Source organism: Homalodisca vitripennis, chromosome 5 (assembly GCF_021130785.1).
Source record: "Homalodisca vitripennis isolate AUS2020 chromosome 5, UT_GWSS_2.1, whole genome shotgun sequence".
Taxonomy (NCBI): Eukaryota; Metazoa; Arthropoda; class Insecta; order Hemiptera; family Cicadellidae; genus Homalodisca; species Homalodisca vitripennis.
Genome location: NC_060211.1, coordinates 62,373,518 through 62,394,405, shown reverse-complemented (window position 1 = coordinate 62,394,405; position 20,888 = coordinate 62,373,518). Strand labels below are relative to the sequence as shown.

At 35.0% G+C, this 20,888-nt stretch overlaps 1 protein-coding gene across 3 annotated transcripts in view; it reads left to right on the top strand.

The window, feature by feature from the left end:
* The window catches only part of LOC124362292 (autophagy-related protein 16-1), a 235,709-nt gene that overhangs the window by 3,511 nt on the left and 211,310 nt on the right, over positions 1-20,888 (top strand). The window contains exons 1-3 of one of the 3 annotated variants that reach the window (XM_046816664.1): positions 3,141-3,364; positions 11,924-12,194; positions 18,561-18,723. In XM_046816664.1, the coding sequence (XP_046672620.1) occupies positions 3,361-3,364; positions 11,924-12,194; positions 18,561-18,723 (438 nt within the window). In that variant the 5' untranslated portion in view covers positions 3,141-3,360. Of the gene's footprint in view, positions 1-3,140; positions 3,384-11,923; positions 12,195-18,560; positions 18,724-20,888 lie in introns of those variants that run through there. The other 2 variants (XM_046816666.1, XM_046816663.1) reach the window with 2 other exon arrangements.

The following is a 20,888-nucleotide window of genomic DNA, read 5'->3' as shown; positions in this document are numbered from 1 at the left end:
AACAGGATGAGACAGACAGGCAGTGCTACCCAAGCCATGTACTGCGCAAAGGGATGGGTGGTCAGGTCTCTGTAGAGCTAGATGTGACCTGCAATTAGTTAACTTACTCACTATATTAATGTATTCTAATTTCTATTTAGATTAATGAAACAATTAAAAATTACCTGATTAAAATATTGTATCATTATAAATCCAACATACTTAATATTGAAATTCCACTAAACAATCAATAGCTCTGTAACATTAAACACAAATATTCATTCAAAGTATCTAATCTGACCAGATAAAAGAATTTAAGAAATCTACATGTAGTATATAATTACCATGTTACAGTAAAACAGACATGGTGCAAAACAAATCTTTATCAATAGATACAGGCATACAGCAGTTTGATTAATGAAGACTATTTCTATTGGTGTCTTTATTATGTACAATAATAATAAAAACTGTAAAACTCTACTAACATTACCATTGTTGCTAATTAGGACTATTAAATTTTGTCCAAAAACCTGGAACTGAGCACAGAGGAATGAAAGTTTTATTATTGTTTAGGTATGTTATTAAATGTATGGTGATTTGATTTGGTCATCAATATGATAGTGGTTCTTAACCTTGGAGGTGTGCCCCCCTGGTTACGCGTAGAAGATTTTCAAGGGTAGCATCAGTGTATTAGGATAGTAGGAGAACACAGCTATCAAGCGATTTTCTTAATGCTCACGTGTCAGTTGTTTATTGAGTGATTCTTAAAGTGGTTGATTAGTGTAGTATACTGTAGTTTTTTTGACCAGTTCACATAAAACGTGGGACAGACAAGTTGTGTGATTTTGTAGTAGGCTTAAAAATGGTCATATTAGTGCAAAAGAAAAGATTGTATAGTTATGATTGTATTAATTCATAATCATAACTATGATAATATTGATTCATTCCATCACAAAAATGATTATTTACCTCAGCGCGTTCTTTGCAATACTGTTATGAGTAATGATGCCATACAGAGTTTTGAAACTCTATTTATTGTGCTAGAAGTTTTCAAATGGGGAAAACTATTAAAGGTACATCTGCCAATGCAATTTATCAATAATTTAATGACCTTATATCACAACATTTAGTATATATACTTAAAAATTAAATTGAAGAGTGACAAGTGATTATTTATTCCTATTGGAGATAAAGCAAACACCATGTTTATTTTTACATTAAAGTATAATGATAATAATTACATAATATCCATGGAAACATTAAAAGAAAATTTAAATCTTTCAAATTATTTATTTCCAAGGATACCAGATGTCTTATTAAAAAGATTCAAGTTGTGGTTGGATGTTCAACTGCACTCTCTTCTTGCTCTAACTCATTTGTAAAGGAACAAAGAACGAAGTTATGAAGAACTCTAGAAAGAGCTAATACAACAACCTTATCTTCGTTGCTTGTGTCTTTTGGTCGACTACAGTACCTACAAGGAGTGTAGTAAAGGAAAACAGACACTTCTAAAGGGCTACGCAAGAGGGAAAGAAGTTTTTAGTAGGAACCTACACCACCAGAGTCCACAACCGGAAATCTACATCAACCACTACCACATCTCAAAGCTTGAAAGGTATCCTGAACAGAGAGATTGTATTCCAGGACATCAAAGTCGAGAGATATATTAGAGGAATCTAATCAGACCTGTCTGCTACCATCAAAATCATCTTGAGTGTTGAATCTGCTAGAAGGATTATGATTGTTGGAAGGCTGTAATGAATCCTAGGAGCGGTGCTGAATTTTCGAGAGGTTGACCACTACAGTAAGTCGCGTTGGACGAAGCGGCTTACACAGGGGGAGGTCACACTCCTCCAAAACACACTCACACACCCATCAAACACTACCTTTATCACAGGCCTTTATGATGGCTTGCTCTACCGATTGAGCTGACGTTTGTAGTTCAAATTCATTTTTCTGATAGAATTCTATTTCCTCCAGCTCTTCTGTTAGGGACACTTGGTATCCCCTCCAGTTGGTGGACTTTGGAACCCATTGGGTTTCATTCACCTCAACTCCTACCACTATGTCGAACCTAATTAGGCACTGGTCCAAGAGTGCTTATGGCCTCCTAGGAGACGTGCCACCTTACTGTATTAATGTTTTTAAGTACTTTAGATAAGGTAATATCCAGAACATTTTGTCTTACTCTAGTTATAAAAGTGGGACTAGACCCCCTATTTTCTAGAGTAAGATCGTTACTAAACAAATTGCAGGAGCTCCTCACCTCTCTAGTTAATGTTGGTGCTGCCCCAGTAGGAATGGTGCACATTGCAGTCACAGCTGAGGTTGAGGGCTACACCTCTTTCTCCAAAGTACTGTAGTAGCCTTTGTATTTCCACGGGTGGGCAGTGTGAAGGGTTTGGAAGTATGATGAGGCAATAATTATCTCTTTATCCCCTTTTTGTCAGGCTACTTTCACTGCCACTGCGACCAAGTCTTTTGTACGTAGATTTGTAACAGGAAAACCAATTATATGTTTTGAGAGTAAGACTTGTTTTCATTTGTATTGAGAGTTAAGCTCTTGGGTTTTAATTTGATCGATCATATATAAGATTATTAACCTGAGTTGTTAGGCCCCTGTGATCCAAGGTTCCTGAATCAGGGTGATTTCCAGGTCTGTTGTGATAAACCTCCTTCCCAAGATGTTAGTTGCACCCTTAGCATTGTGGTGGTTTAACTGAATGAGGTGTATACTTATGTAAATGTAATACTTATGTACTCATCATGTATGATTATGTCATAATTCCATTGTTGTAGTAGGTTACCCACTATTTTCATTATTTTTTCAAATAGGTCCAATCCCAAATTGTTCAATTAAAATATTAAGCTCATAGTTTAATGACTCACTAACTTCAAAAATTCTGGAGGCAATATCCATTTTATTTATTTATATTTTTTATTTATTTTCTAAACTTACAAATACATGTACTAATTTATTTTCATAAAATTCAAAGGTTTGAAAGCAAGCTGAGCAGTAAAATTTAAAACTGAAATAGATTAGGCTGTGGTACAATAGCAGTTTGAATTGTTTACATCTTGTTGATTTACAGCAGGAAGATAAGGGTTTGATCAGTAAATTAATGCCTGCTACAAATGTTGAGCTGTGAGTGGTAGTGGGATTAACAGTCTTCAACAGGAAATAATCACAGCAATCAACAGCAGGTTACCTACCACTGCCTTATAAATTCTTGAGAAAGTTGAATAAATTAAGTTTTAATTTTATTAAATATTTTAATATGTTCTAAGAATTGCTAAGCTGTTGTATTTATTCTTTATTTCTTGTGCTTTTTGACTTCAATTGACCAAATTCCACTGAGCAAAAACATGTGCTATTAAATAATGAGTGAGTAATATTTATTGAGGTAATTATTTCATACAAAATTAAGTTTTATATTTCTCTTTAATATTTATACATAGCCAAAACATGTAAACTTTTTCAATTTTAATTATTTATATTAAATTTACTCAAAAATAAAAAGTGTTACTGGTTTGTTTATAGTATATTTATTTGTTTTAGAGCTCTGTGTTAAAACACCTCTTCCATTTAACCTAAAACATTGAATTACTACACCAATCTCTGCAGATAAGAAAGTAATAAAAGTTCTTATAAATATGTACTTAAAACTAAGTAGCCTATATGGATTCAAATACTCCTAAAAGTTTGAAGTAATAACTTTACAAAACTGGATTTTCAAAAACCTTCTTATGCAAAAGGCAAGTGACTACATGTCTGTTTTTTTATGTGAAAGGTATAGGTGGGTGCTTCAAATTCTCAAAGTTTCATGCTGTGGACTTGTATAAGTTTTCAAATCAGAATTATTTTGAAAATCACATTAATATTTTTGTTGAGCATTAAAATACAAATTTTAATTTTGTAGTAAGAGGATTGTCCTGGAAAAATTTAATTCTCTGGACACTCATAATTGCAAATATATAAATTACTGAAAAGTACCTAAAGTACCAGTGATATGGTAATATATAATATATTTTCTGTTTTGTACGTTTTCTCTTATTATATGGAAACATATGTAATACCATACGCCAAGCTAATATACTTACCTTTATTTTTGTATATGGTTAGCATTAAAAATCAGTGAAATTTCATCATACAATTTTTTTTCAATATTGTACTTGTAATCATGTGTTTGCTATGGTTAGCTCTAGTAGTGTGAGCTTCCTCAATGTGTTACTTAATGAGGTCCAGGCTTCATATCTCTTGCTTATATTGAAATAGGTCCAGACGGTTAAAAAAATTAACAAAATAGTCATTTGAGTCACTCGATGTTTACTGATTTTATTTTTCCAATCCATCACTATTCATCATAAGTGCTTTTTACATTGCTCTAAGCAGCTACGTTTACAAAAAATGTATCCTCAGTGTCGAAATTCTTGTAAAATACAGAGTCCAGTATTTAAAATGTTTATTATACCTCGATCCATTAGCTGTATTAATTTTGCAGGCACATAGGAAATACAAGGAATATTACACGATACAAGGTCAGATTCTTAAGAGTGAGCTCAAAAGTTGTTAAGTTCGAGAATTACTTTAAAAACTTGAGGAAGACTTAAGTTTTTGAAAGTTTTCTTTTACTGCTGGAATTAAATGTTATAACAACTAATGTTTTAAACAGTTTTGCTATCAGTATTAATTTATTTTCATGTATAAATACTGATGAATAAAAATGAAACAAGAATCCGAGTTCTGTATGCAAGAATTTGGATTCTTCAATAACTATTGGCCGTGTTAAAGGCGTTCCCCTCTGTTGTCTACGCACTAAACCAATAACACTAACCAGTGTTCAAGTGTTACAGCTTCCAAAGACTTTTAAAAAATTTGCTTTTATGTCAAGACTTATTTTGAAGTATCTGATTTTAAAACGAATATTTCAAATTGTTACTTTTGTTTTTAGATACCATTGGATGAGAATTAGTGAAGCCTATCACTTGAGGGGTGGAAAAATTTAATTTCTAATTGCCTGTCCACACGATATCTCGAAAATGAACTGACCTATAGACTTGGAATTTTGTATGAAGCTTCATTTATATACAGGCAACACTGAGTTCGATGATAATGCATGTCACTCCATGGAATTGGCTGAGCATTAGTTAAAATTTTTACATTGGTTGTACGGGTAACCTAAAGCTACGTTTTCCTAGACGCGCATTATACAACGCTGCGTATTTTCCTGCGCCGCGCATCTAAATGCGTTGTCGACATTCTGTGATCGCGGGAATTAAGTGTCTTCCTAGACGCGCAATATCGGGGCGCAGTACAGTAGTCTAGTCCCAACCTCAAGTCGTCGGACTATATACATGTGCGTGCCGCAGCCTTACTTCTTCTTCAAGAAGCCGCTATAGACATGGAAGTAGACTGTGCAGTTTTACATACGTTAATACGTAGCAGAGAATCATGCAGAGAAATGTTCAAAGAAAGAAATCACGAGGGACCTTACACTATTTTAATTAAAAGACATTTGATTACTGATGACGTTAAATTTAAAGAATATTTTAGACTTACGTGTGGACACTTTTCACACATTACTGACCTCATACGTGAAGATGTAACCGTGCAGCCTTTTAATCGTGTGAAAAATCCCTTAACTGCTGAGGTGAAACTTGCCGTCACATTGTGGTAGGTGAAACAGGTTGTTAACAAACACACATTTTTTCAAAAGGGTGTATTTATTACAAATTCTGGATACAACTTCACATATACATACAACAATCAAAATACATTTAAACTTTATAGCTGTGTCAACCAAGAATCGTCACTTTCCTCTCCCCAGGTTGTTGATGTGTGAGATGAATAGGCAGAAGTTGGACGGGAAGTATGATGGGTAAACGATTGATCATAGAAAGACAAATTACTTAGTTCTATTTTATTGACAATGTTGAAAACTTGCGCTTTCACTTGGGCAATCTGTTGAGGTGTGAATTTCTTTACCGTTCCTGCCATCGATTTAAAAAACAAATCAACTTCATCTTCGGGAATTGGAAGAACCTGCGGTGTCATGAGTTTTTCTACACATTCAAATAATTTCTTTTGTCCATCCATTCTTTCTTTTAACATATTCACAAGTGTAGTTTGGTTTTTAGTCTTCATGCCCACTTCTTGTGAAGACTTTTTCACCTGTTGTTGGCGGAGGTAGAGCTGTTTCATCTAACTCAAAAGTCTGTCCAGCTTCCAAATCTTCATCTAGTCCACCATCACTTTCCCCTCCAGATGTAGTGTGACTGATAGGTACTACATCTTCATTATCAGTAGCAGTGATTGACTCCGCAATTGTATTATCAGTAGCATCTGCGTTCGTCAATCCCCTGAAAATTACCGACGCGACGTTTAGAATATTGTATTAGCATATATACAAAGAAAATCAAATTAATGGCTCTATCAGTGTGTTTATAATGTATATTGATGTTTTAAATGCATGTTACTTACTGTCTCTCTTCTTCCATACTGTCCAGGAAGCTTAACATTTCCCAATATGCAGCCCTTTTCTTCTTAGCCGCCTTTCCAGTTCCAGTATGGTTTTCTTTTCCGCTGTGAATAAAATTGCCACGAATACTTTTCCATCTCTTCTTGCATACACCTCCTGAAAATGTTTGAAGTGTTTAGTTCAAATTACGTAGACGACATATATATAATTTGATGTTGTAATGTAGACCTACTACGCGCTTTGTAGCACATGGGATGCATGATTGTATATAAAATTACTGTCACAAATAAGGAATTTGGGAACTTGAACTCTAATGAGTTTCTGTATATCTGTCTCACGACGGCTGCAATATATTGTTACCTAAGTTTACCTAGATTTTTATATTGTTTTGTCTAAATGCGTGGGGACACAAAAGACAGACTTGACAAAAGACAGACAAAAGACAGATTGTCTTTTGTTCCAGATTTTTGGCTACAGGAGAGTCTTTAGATCACTTGCTTTTCAGTTCAGGATATCACCAAGTGCCTCATGTTTCATACCTCAGGTGTTAGTTTCAATGAAAAATAAACTGGAAAAAGATCATCTTCCTCAGTCGACAACTATTGATTGGGAAAAGAAATCAGAGGAATTTTGGGAGCGATGGGATTTTCCAAACTGTGTTGGCGCTATCGATGGGAAGCATGTGAGAATAGTATCACCTAATTCTTCCGGTAGCCTTTTTTACAACTTTAAAAATTTCTTTTCACCGGTTCTTTTTGCTTTATTCGACGCAAACTGTAAGTTCCTTATGGTGGATGTTGGTGCTTATGGCAAAGAAGGAGATGCAGGAATATTCCAAAAATCAAAAATGGGCAAACTTATCAATGAAGGTGCCGTATGCCCACATCCAAAAACACTGCCTTCTGCGGATATGAAGCTTCCACATGTCATAGTAGGGGATGAAGTGTTCAGGTTAGACAGACATGTTATGAAACCTTACCCTCACAAACAGTCCCTAGAAGATAGGTATAAAAGACAATATAACTACGTTTTAAGCAGATGTTGAAGAGTCACGGAGAATGTTTTTGGCATTATGTGTTCAATTTTTAGAATATTCTTCACGCCTATCAACTTGAAACCAGATACCGTAGACTTAGTAATATTTGTATGTTGTTGCCTTCACAACATGTTAAGGGATGACTTTTTGGCCTGTAATCCCATTAACTCTGAAGATGTAGCCAATGTTAAGTGGGAGATGCCTGAAAAGAACATGATATCTATAGCCTGAGTTGGTGGTTTCGCTAAAAGTGAAGGGTTTCAAGTAAGAAGCAGATTCACAGAGTATTTCAATTCTCAGTTTTATAAACAAAGATTAAGTACTGTACTGTCTGCCAAGAAGAAAAGAAAAACAAAATAACTGATGTTAAAGAAAGGTGCAACTTGGGTGTTTAAAACGAAAAATTGCAATTGTACCCACGATAAGTACAATGTTAAACTCGAATTATTTAATGCAGGCCCATTTGTTTAGATTTATTCTGTTTAAACGAACTTGGAAGTTTGAAAACATTGTTCTTATGATGAGAATCGCATTTCTACACAACTCCACAGTTCCGGGTAATGAATTCTTAAAATTATGCCAGTTTTTAGAATCTATATGTGTGCATTCGTTTGTAATTTATAATAATTATTAATACAGTAACTGTATTTAGAACTTATAAACAAATATTTCTTAGATAGTTTCTTTCCTATTAACTCCCACTCCTTGTCCTTCTTCAACACACTTTTGTATTCTTTTTGTTGTAAACTCCACAATATAGGTCTTTCTTGAACTTCAAACACTAAAAGTTCGTCTTCTTCCTCGGAAAACTTAGCCGATTTAGCACTGGACGCGATAGTCTCCATGGTGTTGCGCGGCGCAATGAAGGTGACTGACTGCTCTCGGAGCAGTGGTGTGGCGTCGTTGCGCGGCGCCGTATATCGCGCCGACGCAGTGACGCGCCTAAGAAAACAAGTCCACTTGATTCTGTACAAACCAGTGCTTGGTTACGCGACGCAGTTAGATGCGCGGCGCAGGATAATACGCGGCGCTGTATAATGCGCGTCTAGGAAAACGTAGCTTTAGTGCAATGAGAAAATACCAGAATAAATAGGTTTTGTGGTACAATCATTTAAGATTTTAACATATCTGTGGATTTAAAAATTTATTTTCTGTACAACTGTTTCTCAGTCTATCTATCCGCAGGTATATTGAGAATGGAATGAGCTGAATGTTAACATTTTTGCAAGTAAACTCAGAAAAGCCTTGTTAGGAAGCACATGGTATACATTGTATACAGGGTGACAATTAAGTCTGGAACCTCCTTTTTAATTTTTGAACCACAATAGAAAGAAATACCAAAGTTCACACGTGGTTACTGGTGATAGTAACGCACACATCTGCCCAATTACTGACCAGATAATCCCTTTGGGGGACGGTCCACAAGGAGTCAGACAAAATTCTTAAATAGCAGCATAGGTCAAGTTTGGTATCAAATTAAAGTTCTTACTTAGCAGAGTACAATACCGCAAACCGGACTTCAAAAGGTGGATTCATTCAGTAGTTATAGCTATTTGAATTTTAAAACAATTGAACAATGTAAATTATTAAGTATTACAAATAAACACCAATTTGTAAGTACCTGTGATCAAAGTAAGTGTTCAAAACGTTCCACTCCCATCGTCTGGCAATGTCCTAGGCGGTTGTAAAAGCCATCCACTGCATTTTGAAGGTAGTCACGAGGAATATGTTGAGCTTCTTGGACTATGAGATTTCTTATGTGCGCCAAATCTCGAGGCTTAGTACGATAAACTTTATCTTTGAGGTATCCCCAAAGAAAAAAATCCAGCGGAGATAAATCAGGGGAACGAGCAGGCCACTCTACTGCACCACGTCTTCCAATCCATCTGTGAAGGAATATTGTATCGAAGTATTCTCTAACAAGGAGAGCAAAGTGTGGTGGGGCGCCATCTTGTTGGAAATAAATTCTTTGAAATTGTCGACCAAGAGCAGCTTGTAGTGCAGGAATTATCTCATTTTGGAGCATTGCTAGATACGAGTCACCACTTAAATTACTATTGATAAATAATGGGCCCATAATTTGATTTCCTATAATACCTGCCCAAACGTTAAGTTTCTGTGGATGCTGTGTATGACTGAATCTGCCACTTTCACATTCTAACAGTAGTTGTGTTATTGGTAATAATTATTGATTCCTGGCTTCGATTACTACATTGTCAGATGATGGGAGGGGAACATTTTGAACACTTACTTTGATCACAGGTACTTAAAAATTGGTGTTTACTTGTAATACTTAATAATTTACATTGTTCAATTGTTTTAAAATTCAAATAGCTATAACTACTGAATGAATCCACCTTTTGAAGTCCGGTTTGCGGCATTGTACTCTGCTAAGTAAGACCTTTAATTTGATACCAAACTTGACCTATGCTGCTATTTAAGAATTTTGTCTGACTCCTTGTGGACCGTCCCCCATAGGGATTATCTGGTCGGTAATTGGGCAGATGTGTGCGTTACTATCACCCGTAAGCACGTGTGAACTTTGGTATTTCTTTCTATTGTGGTTCAAAAATTGAAAAGGAGGTTCCAGACTTAATTGTCACCCTGTATAATAGAAGATGCGATTCAATTCTGTCATAATATCGCTTCAGTTCTTACATTTTCTCAGTCTTCGAATGATGTCCACTTTTTCATGATGCATTCATCATCATAAAGCTTTAATTTTAATGCATTACAGTTACAAGTTAACTGTTTTGTTGTATGTTTTATTATTTTTTGAAAAGAACGTTGAAAAGTAGAAATGTTGCTTTTTGTTATATGAATTAAGCGTGGAAAAATCAAACAATGCTGTAGTGAAAACACAGAAAAGTTCGTAACAAACAATTGTTTCTTGTAGTGTGCTAAATATAATATAGATGAAACTAAACTTGGTAAGTGACAGCAATGAGACCAAAAGATGACGACTACTCAAGACTACTCCTGACTGTCCTACCAACATGACCAAGTGGGAAAATTCCCAGTGAATAATATCCATTAATAATGTGGCTACGGTCAATACAAATAATCAGTAACTGACATACTATAATCGTATGTGTTTAACTATTGAGTCTGCTAAACTGTTGAGTACAGGATTAGTGTAGTCTTGCTGTATATATAACAGTGTAGTTCCCACTCACTCTTTTACTTCACTGATTCTCAAACCGGCCAGTGATACTTAATGCGTAAAACTCCAACTGTTTGCATAAAACATTGTGAAAAATTAAACCTTACTTGCTGTTTCCAATTTCTTTAAAACTTGATTAATTTGTGAAATATTGGAAAAATTAAATACACTTAAAGGTGATTCGTAATGCTAATACAATTAACACTTCTCATACTTCAAAATAGAAGGAAAAGGTTGGGTACCTCATACAAAAGACACATCTTGAAACCCTTAGATCTATATTTTCACTTAATAGAGTGAGCTTAGGACTTATTGAATAACAGGTCTCTTTACAATGAGCTGAAAGAACAGAAATCTCCTTTCGCACGTCTGCTCCAATTGCACAGAAGATGTTTAAACAATTCAGCGCATTTCATCGGCACCGCTTTGATTGTTATATCCAGTGGTTTAACTAGGACTTGCCTTTGGGGGAGGGGAGGTGGGGATAAATCTGATTAAAGAGCACACCACTCTGGAATAAGATTTAATGTGGATGCAACTAAATTTTTATGAATTAAATAGGTCTAAATCAAGGTAAAACATTTAACTACTGCATTTCAAACTAGTCAGTTTGGTGTTGTACAAATATTTTATTTATATTAAGGGGTTTTGGAGGGAGGATTCTACCCCCTCATCCTTCCCACCACTGGTTATATCTGTGCAATCATAATCCCTATTCTAAACAGTAGTGATTTTTAATGATTAGAAGTTCTATCCTAGAACCATTATATTAGTACTACTTCAAGCAAGGCACAGGTTATTATTTATTAACACCAAACTAGGTCTTTGTGGGGTTTCAAGCTGATGTACTATGACTAGGTACTAGAAACAATAAAAAAAAGATCTATAATATATCAGAAATAAATAAACAATGAATACTGATGGTAACAACATAATATTTCTTACAAATATCCTTCTTTGAAACATTTTGACTTGTTACAATGCATGGCTAAGTTATCTGATGTTAATTCAACTCTACTGCAATGATTACTGTGTAGGAAGTTCTACAGTAAGAAGCCCAAATAGAACCGTCTAGTTTTTATTAACATGCTTCTAAAACCATTTCAGTTTTGTGGCCTTATGCCACTTCCAGTTACACAGCAACCCACTTCTGATTGATGGTGATTTAGAAGATGTCTTATAATCATTGGTTTATAGTCGTAAGAATCTGTTCTGACATCTTTCTGGTAAATAAGATGAATTTTAATTTACTGAATCTTGTTACAGATAATCAACTTTTTGATACCACACTGTCTCTGCGCAATGAAAACTTGCAGCTTACCATTCAAAATGAAAAATTAAGACAAGGCAGCCAGTCTCCAAGCATTTATGGTGGGTCGGACTTCAGTAAGATATCGGCTTTGGAACATAAGATTCTAAGTCAACAGGAAGAGTTAACCGAATTGCATAAACGTAGAGGAGAGAATGCACAACTACTAATTGATCTCAACAATAAAATGCAAGAGAAGGATAAAAAAATTGAGGTTGCTGATAAGAGGTGAGTTCATTACTTGTAGGTAATTTTTAATGGGTGGTTTTAAGAATACCTGGATTTGCATATTTTCTATGTTTATGTGTTCAACTGGATCTCTAAGTTTCAAGAACTTGTTGTATCTTTCTCTTTTTTCAGGTGTCAAACATTGACATGCTTTAAACCCTTATATTTTAAGTCTTTAAAGACATCTGAGAGAGGGCCTGTATCTTGGAGCTTTTATAGACTCAGTTCCCGAAACTTAGTAGCCTATTTCATATTTTGTTTTATGATTAAGATCCGTGACAGACACAAATTGTGTAAGAACCTATAAAGTAAGGTAAATGAAAACGAACATGACTTCAGACGAACATGACTCCAGATTTCAGGAGTCAAACCTGCAACAGCATCAGATTTCAGATGCTGCATGTAAGAGGAAGGTGAACTGGAGCTAAACTTAACATTTGCATCAAATCAGCCCCTTCCCACCATAGCTGCTTTATGTGTATAAGACTCGGTTGCTCCACCGTGCTTTGGGATCGTGTCAGTCAAACATTGTAATGCACTCAATTGTGCACTTGGTGAGACAATGAGAATACCTCTTCACCTAGATTGCACTATTTTATGTAGTCTGTGTGTCTCTGATGTCGAAACGATTCACGGGTTGTTCGTTTTAAACTACTTTGTTCTTCGTCGCTAGCTATGTTTTAGATCCCTTCAGACAAACATGACTCCAGATTTCAGGAGTCAAGTCTGCAACAGCATCAGATTTCAGATGCTGGAAGTTAGAGGAAGGTGAACTGGAGCTAAACTTAACATTCACATTGAATCAACCCTTCCTACCATAGCTGCTTTATGTGTCAAGAAATGTGTCATCTAATCGCTAGCAGCTATTTTGTAGTTGCTAAAAAATATTATCTAGAAAACTAGTAAAGCTACAGGTAATAAACTTCTGTTACGACAAATAAGAGAGAAACAAAGTGTGTTATTTGCTTTAATATTAACAGAATGGCGCCTGTTGGCAACGAGAATTTCCAAACAAAATACCAAAAAACCAATATAGTTATACAAAATTTACAATATATCACCATTATTAAAATCAGTTGGAAGATCTGCTGGCTGATTCTTACACTCTCAGCTTTTTGCTTATGTGTCAAATTGTGAGATACCTATCGAGAAACAATTTTTCTGACCTTTAAAAAGTTATGTCAGACTATTCACCCTGCTGCAGATTTAATCCCTAAGGAAGCCTTCATCACTAAATAAGTGCAGTGCCTGTCCTCTTGAATCATAGCACACACCTTATTTCTTGTGTGACATTGGAATGCAGATTTCCCGAACATTCGTCATCTTGGCACAAATTACGGCCAGATTGTTTCCAAAATTGTGTCTGGTGATGAAATATTTCAACTCGAGGAAAGAGTCGCATATGGGTGTTTGAAGGCAAACCATCCCCCATAATGGTCAAGAAACAATGATCGGTGAAGAAAGAAATGTACACCATCATAAGTATGGATTATTAAGCCGAAGGAACAAAGAACTGTCACAGAAAGTTGCTACACTAAACAATGCTTACCAGAAGTTCATTATGACTTAAGCACTGAGAATTTAAAATTGCGCCATGACAACGTGTCTTCATACAGTGCAGCTAAAAGATTTTCCTAGTTTTTGGTTGAAAATGGCTTAAAAATGAATGTGAGCCTTTTGGTTATTCTTCAATCTGAAGAAACATTTGTGCAGTTATAATTTTTCTGCTGCAGGATACTTTGAATACGCTAACGTTTGGTAAAAACTTCTCATATATCTTAAAACTTTCAGAACAACTCTTTTACAGACACCAGAAATATTTTGGCATGCTTCACAGAGTTTATACCTTTTTTGTTTATTTATTCTAAAGAAGCATGTACCACTTAGCCTACTCAGAAGTCAGAATATTCTTTATTACAATTTCTTAAGAAATGCAATGGTGTTCAAAACAATACTGTATACAATATATGAGTAAATACATAAATTTGTAATACAATACATAACATCAAGTCCAGGTCGTTTGATAAAATTCATCCATGGAATAGATTGGATTGTCCAACAAGAGGTTCTTCAGTCTGTTTTTTTAGTGTTGCACCCAGTTTCCTGTCTGAAGTCTTGTGGTAGGTGGTTGAGGATTTTCATACCGGCATATATTGGTTTTCTTTTGCATTATAGAGAAGTTCGATGAGCTGGGAGGTTGAAACGGGGTTGCATGTCGTGTATTATTAGTTGTGAAGGGTGATCCTTGAGCTGGTTGTTTGATTGATGCATAGTGTGCCACCTCACAAATGTACATTGCATACACAGTCAAGATTTTAAGACTTTTAAAATGTTCTCGGCAGCTCTCCATAGGATGTAGGCCTAGTATAGTTCTTAATGCTCTCTTTTGTAATATTGTATCCTGTTCATATTGGTCTTGGTAGTACCACCCCATGCGGCTATGCCATACATTATGTGAGTTTCACAGAAAGCATGGTAAAATGATTTTTGCTATTTCTGGAGTGCCAATTTGCGTCATTCTTCTTCGAATTAAAAATATGCCAGTGTTCAACTTCTGCATACACTGTCAAATGTGGGCTGTCCAGGTAAAGGAAACTGTCGATGGTAATGCCCAGGAAGCATGCGGTCTCTTCCACTTACACCTCAGGTAATGCTGGTTCCTCCCTTCCTCTTCTACCAAACATGATTTGCTTTGTTTTTTGTGTGTTTATAACTAGGTAATTTTCGTGGCAGTATTGAGTGGCTAGGTTTGTAGCAATAAATGCGCTTATCTGAAGTGATTCAATACTTTCTTTGCCCAGCACAAGGGTGGTATCATCAGCGTACATTATTGGGGTACAGCTGTCTCTTAGATATGCTGGTAGGTCATTTGTGGTAAGGATGAAGAGAGCAGGGCCCAGAACAGAACCTTGGGGTACCCCTCTTGTTATTGGTAGAGGTGTTTTGTTGAAAGAACTTTTTTGGTAGTACTCTTTTCTTGACACAGAAGCTCCACAAGCTGATGTCTATCAGCCAGATAGTTCTGAACCCCATTCTGCTGCTTTTGCCACAATACCAAGGGATTGTAACTTGGTGAGGATAAGGTCATGGCTGAGGCAATCAAAGGCCTTGCTATAATCTAGCATAATACCTGCTGCTATTCTGCCAGCTTCTGTGTGGTCAACAGTCTCCTCAAGCAGACTATTTAAGGCCGTTGTTGTGGACTTATGTTTCCTAAAGCCATGTTGGTTAGGTGTCATCAACTCATTTTTCGTGTGCAGTGATCCAATATCTTTTGAGGGCTATCTTCTCGAACAGTTTGGAAATTGTTGAAATTACTGATATTGGTCTGTAATTATTGACTTCCAGTTTATTTCCACCCTTATGTTTTGGATAAACTTTGGATTTTTTCAGCTGTTGGGGAAAAAATTCCTTGTTGAAAAGATCTGTTAATTAAGTATGACAGAGGTTCAGATAGCTCCTCACAACAAAATTTCAATATCTTTGAGGATATTTCATCCAGGGGGGACCAGCTGAATGAGTCGATTTCAGGGATTTTATTACATTTTTGCACCTCTTCTGCTGACGTGGGATGAAATACTTCAAGTTTACTGTTCGTAACAGGTACTAATGTAGATAATACTGGTCTTGGTATGGTTTTTGGTTTGTTTTCTTAAAGTGTTATCTGCTATATTAGTGAAGTATTCATTCAGGAAGTCTGCAATTTTCTGAGGGTCTTCAAGTTTTTTGTAATCAACAAGTAGTTCTAATTTTGAGTTATTTGTCATTCTTCCCTGTCTTTTCGTCATCATTTATAAACCTTCCATGTTGCTTTGGACTTGTCATGAGCTTGGTTGATGTAAGTCACTATGTGTTGCCTCTTCATGTCTCTCAGTTTAAAATCGTATGCTTTTTTCTTGATTGTCATGTTGGTTTTGTCTGTTACAGAGCCTGTTAGTTCAAATTTGTGCTGAGCCTCCAAAAAGTCCCTTTTAAGGCTTAGTGCTTCGTCATTTAAATAGTATTTTGGCTTGGCTTTTTTTTCGAGATCTAATTTTCTTTTTAGGACATGCCATATCCAAGATAAACATTCAGGGTCTTAGAAAAAGTATCATAAGCATCTTGTAGGTGGTGTGCATTCCTGACATTGTCCCAGTTTTGCCCTTGTAAGAGAGATTTTAGCACTGCCATATTGTCATCATTGAACCTGCGTCTTGTAACAGAAACTGTTGGTTTTTCTTTTGTAGGGATGTTTAGGGTACACAGCTGAGCTCTGTGGTCAGAGAGTCCAGTTTGTAGTACTTCCACTTGTACAACAAGTTCCAAGCTATTTGTGCACACCCAATCAATAGAGGGACTGTGTGGAGCTGGTAATCCTAGTAGCTTGCAGGGGTAGTCTTGTGGTATTGAAACTTAATAGCATGTCATTAAGTTTACTCTGACAGTTATGAGTAAGGCAAGATGGTCTGCAAGGTTTAAGTCTTAAGGTTGTTTGTAAACAAACATTGTGGCAAAATTAAGTTTTAGATGAATTAACATCACATCAACTGTCAAATTCAAAACAAAAAAGTGGGGCTATCACTCTCCTACAAAATTTGGTAAAACTTGAAATCATTGCTCTCTCTTTAGTTTTTATTATGCTCTTTTGAAAAAGGAAAATCATATATCAACCAGGTGCTACAAAACACCTCACTGTAGACAAGGCTATAAAAAACATCGAAGGCCTTTTAAAATTAAATAGTTTTTTCTCATCTGCAGCTATTATTACTGAAGCTGTCATGGAGTTTTCAGCAATTAGAAATAGAAAGAACTAAAATGTCTCATAAGATGAGTAAAGATTACGTTCCTGAGTCACATGTTTGTAGACTTTTAGAATGTCTTTTTTAGAAGTCATATTTAAAATAAAAATAAGTTACAGGTGCAAGACTTTGGTGAATGAAAGTTTTGAATTTTTGATGTTCAAATTTATGAAATTGAAGTAAAAGGGCTTAAAGAGTAAAGCAACAGCTATTTATTGCAAGCACTTATGATAGCAATCTAAAAAGGGAAAGTTTATGTTTTAAGTTCAAATTTTTAAATATTATGCATTTGTAATAGAGCAAGAGTTTATACCCCTATTGATGTTGGCTCTTATTTACAATAATAAACTTCAACAAGCTTATCCAAATATAACCACAGGAAACCCAATATTATTAAGTGTTCCAGTTTCAGTTGCCTCAGGAGAAAGAAGTTCTAGCAAAGTAAAAAAAAAAAAAAAAAAAAAACTACTTAAGAAGTACAAAGAGGCAGGAAAGAATAATTAATTAACTAACATTATTATATTAAACGAACATAAGAGAATTGCTGTGATCAATGACAATGAAATAATAAAAATCTTGTCCTGACCTGTTTTCTGAAGGATTGTTAATGGATATCAATAAAAAAACTTGTGAAAATCACCTTTTCATGATCACTGGACTTTCAGAACATTTCCCCCAGATTTCAAGAAGTCTACCTAATTCATACAATTTTGTGGAGATGTACAAAGCTTAATTATCACAAATTTTGTCCCAAGTGTGTTGTGAAAAATACTACAGGAGACCACAAAAAAATAAAGGCTTGCTACATCACTGAATGTCCTTGGAGATTATAATAAACAGTAATGAAATTCTTGATTTTATCATAACTGGTGATGAAATATGGGTGAAGCAAGTTAACTGTGACACAAAAAGGCAGTCTATGTTATAGGGACCTCGAAATTCTTCAGAACCACCTGGAAAATGTTTCCAAACTTTTGTTGGCTAGAATATTACGATGACTGTTTTTTTAGAACAAGAAGGGTGTGATTCTGTTTAATTTTGTTAATCAAGGCTCAACAATCAATGCAGACGGGTATTGTGAAAAACTGCGGAAATGACTGCTGGTGATAGAAAACAAGTATTTGAGATAATTGAGCTAAAAATTTTGTTTCTTCACAATAATGCATGTCTATACAAAATAAATCAGACTCGACAGTATTTAGAGGAATTTTAATGGAAAATATTCGATTCTTCTCTATACAGCTCAAAACTAGTGTCAAGAGACTTCCATCTCTTACCAGCAATGAAGTTATGGATTGCAAAACCGCTTCGTTAGTAACACCGACCTTTATGCTGGTGTTGATCAGTGGTTGAGATCTTGAGTGGATTTCTTCAAAATTAGAATCATAAAACTTGTCTTGTACTATGATAAGTGCTTTAAGTTGAACGGAGATTAAGTTTAAAAATAACCTAACAGTGAAGCTCTTCTGGCATTTAGTTGTATAGGCATAACAGCTGTATTTCTGAATTAAACTCCTTATTTCAACTTCATTGAAAACTGTGTGCTAGTGAAACATGATCGCACTGAAACAAAACTTTCTTTTTACAGCCTTCTGGAGAATGCCAAGCTAATAACCAGTTTACGAGCGGAAATAGAGCTATATCAAAGGAGTAACACAGAACTTAAAGCCTTAAATCAGGTTCTCAAAGATGAGCATCAGGCCTTGCAATTGGCATTTACTCATCTGGAAGCTAAATTGAGAAAAGTTCAGGTAAGAATTTACTATTTGTTTCATTCTTGAGTGATTGTGTGTATTATTAGAATAAATAATAAGATATCAGAATTGAAATATTTTATTCTTTTATACTTGTACTGAAATCTATAAATAAACTGCAAAAATAGATTTAAATTAAGTTAATTTTATCATGGACAGTTCGTGTAATTTCTGTACTCTGGTCCTTCCCGTAATATGACATAGTTCATCAACCTAAAAAAGTACAATGTGATGTGTGTTGTGCATGTCAATAGAGTATGTTCAGATTTGTAAACATTCAATAGGCAATCATAATTATACACTTTCTGTGAAATTGGAATCTTTTAAAAGTTATTTTGCATATCCATAAAGATAAGCAAGTAATTTGTTATTTCCATAATTGCTTAAAAGCAAATTTAGTCACTTTAGCAATATTTTTTCCCAATATAGTTTGGGGTTTTTATATTCATAGGTTTGTTTATTTTATTCCTTTTGAGGATTACTACAGATAAAAGCTATCATGTGAGAGGATTTCATGTACAGTATAACTTACGGATAATGAGGTAGATATACAGAACCGTCATGGCTCTCCTTTAATCTCCTTAATGTGGCTCCCTGAATAATGAGGAAACTATATAGAACCCTCATGAATTCCCTCTAAAGTGACTCTGTGAACAATAAGGATGCTTCTGGAACCATGATGACTCCCCTCTAAAGTAGCTTCTTGAACAGTGACGATGATGTATGGAACCTTTATGACTCCCTTCTAATATGGCTTCCTGAACAATGAGGAAGCTATACAGAACCCTAATGACTCCTCCCTAAGCCACTTTGACATAGTCGATTTTGTTAAATGATCAATTTCATACTGTGGGAAGCAGTTTATTAAATAATGTTAGTTGCTGGTATTTATTGCTCTTGTTATATATTTATTTAACAAGTCTTATATTTGGAGTTATGACATTATTTGTTGACCTGTTATCATGCTCATGGAGTCTAAAGTGAGTTTCAAATTGAGCTTAATTTTCTTTGACATATATTAGGTTATGTAAAATATATTTACGAACCAAGATTATAATTTTAAACCTAGGAAAATGTCTACAGGACTCTTTGTAAGATAGTCCAGCATATTCTAATGACATTTTTACTGCAAAAAAGCGTTTTTTATTGCACTGGAATTGCTTGATAGATAAATGCCATAGCACAATTGGATATGGAAAAGCTATTGTGTGTCATTAAAAGCCTTTCTAAGTTTACTACGGTTTTCTCAGAAGGAAAATTGCCCTAGATAATTTTTGTTAACTTTTATATACCACCACAGTTTACCGTCTAGATAAAAATCTAGTAGTTTTACAGATGTAATTAGACAATCATCTATATCGTTCAAATAGTTTTTAAGGGTGAATATTTTATGTCTTGTTTTTGTTTATTAGTAGGCAATTTGCAGAGTACCAAACTTAGCTAGTTCTAAGGATGTATTTAACTGCAACGTTACACCAGCAATTTCTATATCCATAGAAATCAGTGTGTTTTCACTTGCGTATAGTATAAATATAGAAGGTATATTTACAATAAAATCAATTAGATAAATTAAGAATAGAAATAGCTCTAATACTTTTTAAAATTATATCAACAATAGTTTTCACTGCCATGGCAGTGGAAAGTTTTGGTCTATACCCACATTGGTAATCATATAGTAATTTACAAAGTAATTATAAAATTGAGATAACAAACAAGATTCAATTATTTTACTAAAAACTATCACGTTTGCAATGGATCCATAATTCTAATGTAGATTTCTGTTACCTTTTTTAAAACCTAAAATGACTTTAGGTGATTCAAGACAATTGGGAAATGGAAAATGACCTTTCAACTGGGTTAAATATTTAGGGTTGATTTTATTAATTAAGTAAAGGTACTACTATGACATCAATTATATTCTTAATGACATAATTTGAGAATCAAAAACATCCTCACTTTATTATCTAAGTTATTATCAGTAAATTTGCCAATGGCGCAGTGTAGCGGGTACAGGTTATCGCGAGATAACCGAATCAAGCAATGTCGAGCATGGCTGATGCTTAGATGGGGTGACCGCTGAGCGATCCTGTCCTTGCAAGCAGCCCGCCTGCCCGGCCATTGGTGGTGGTTCGGAAGTCACCTTTAAGCCTTTGATCCCCAGG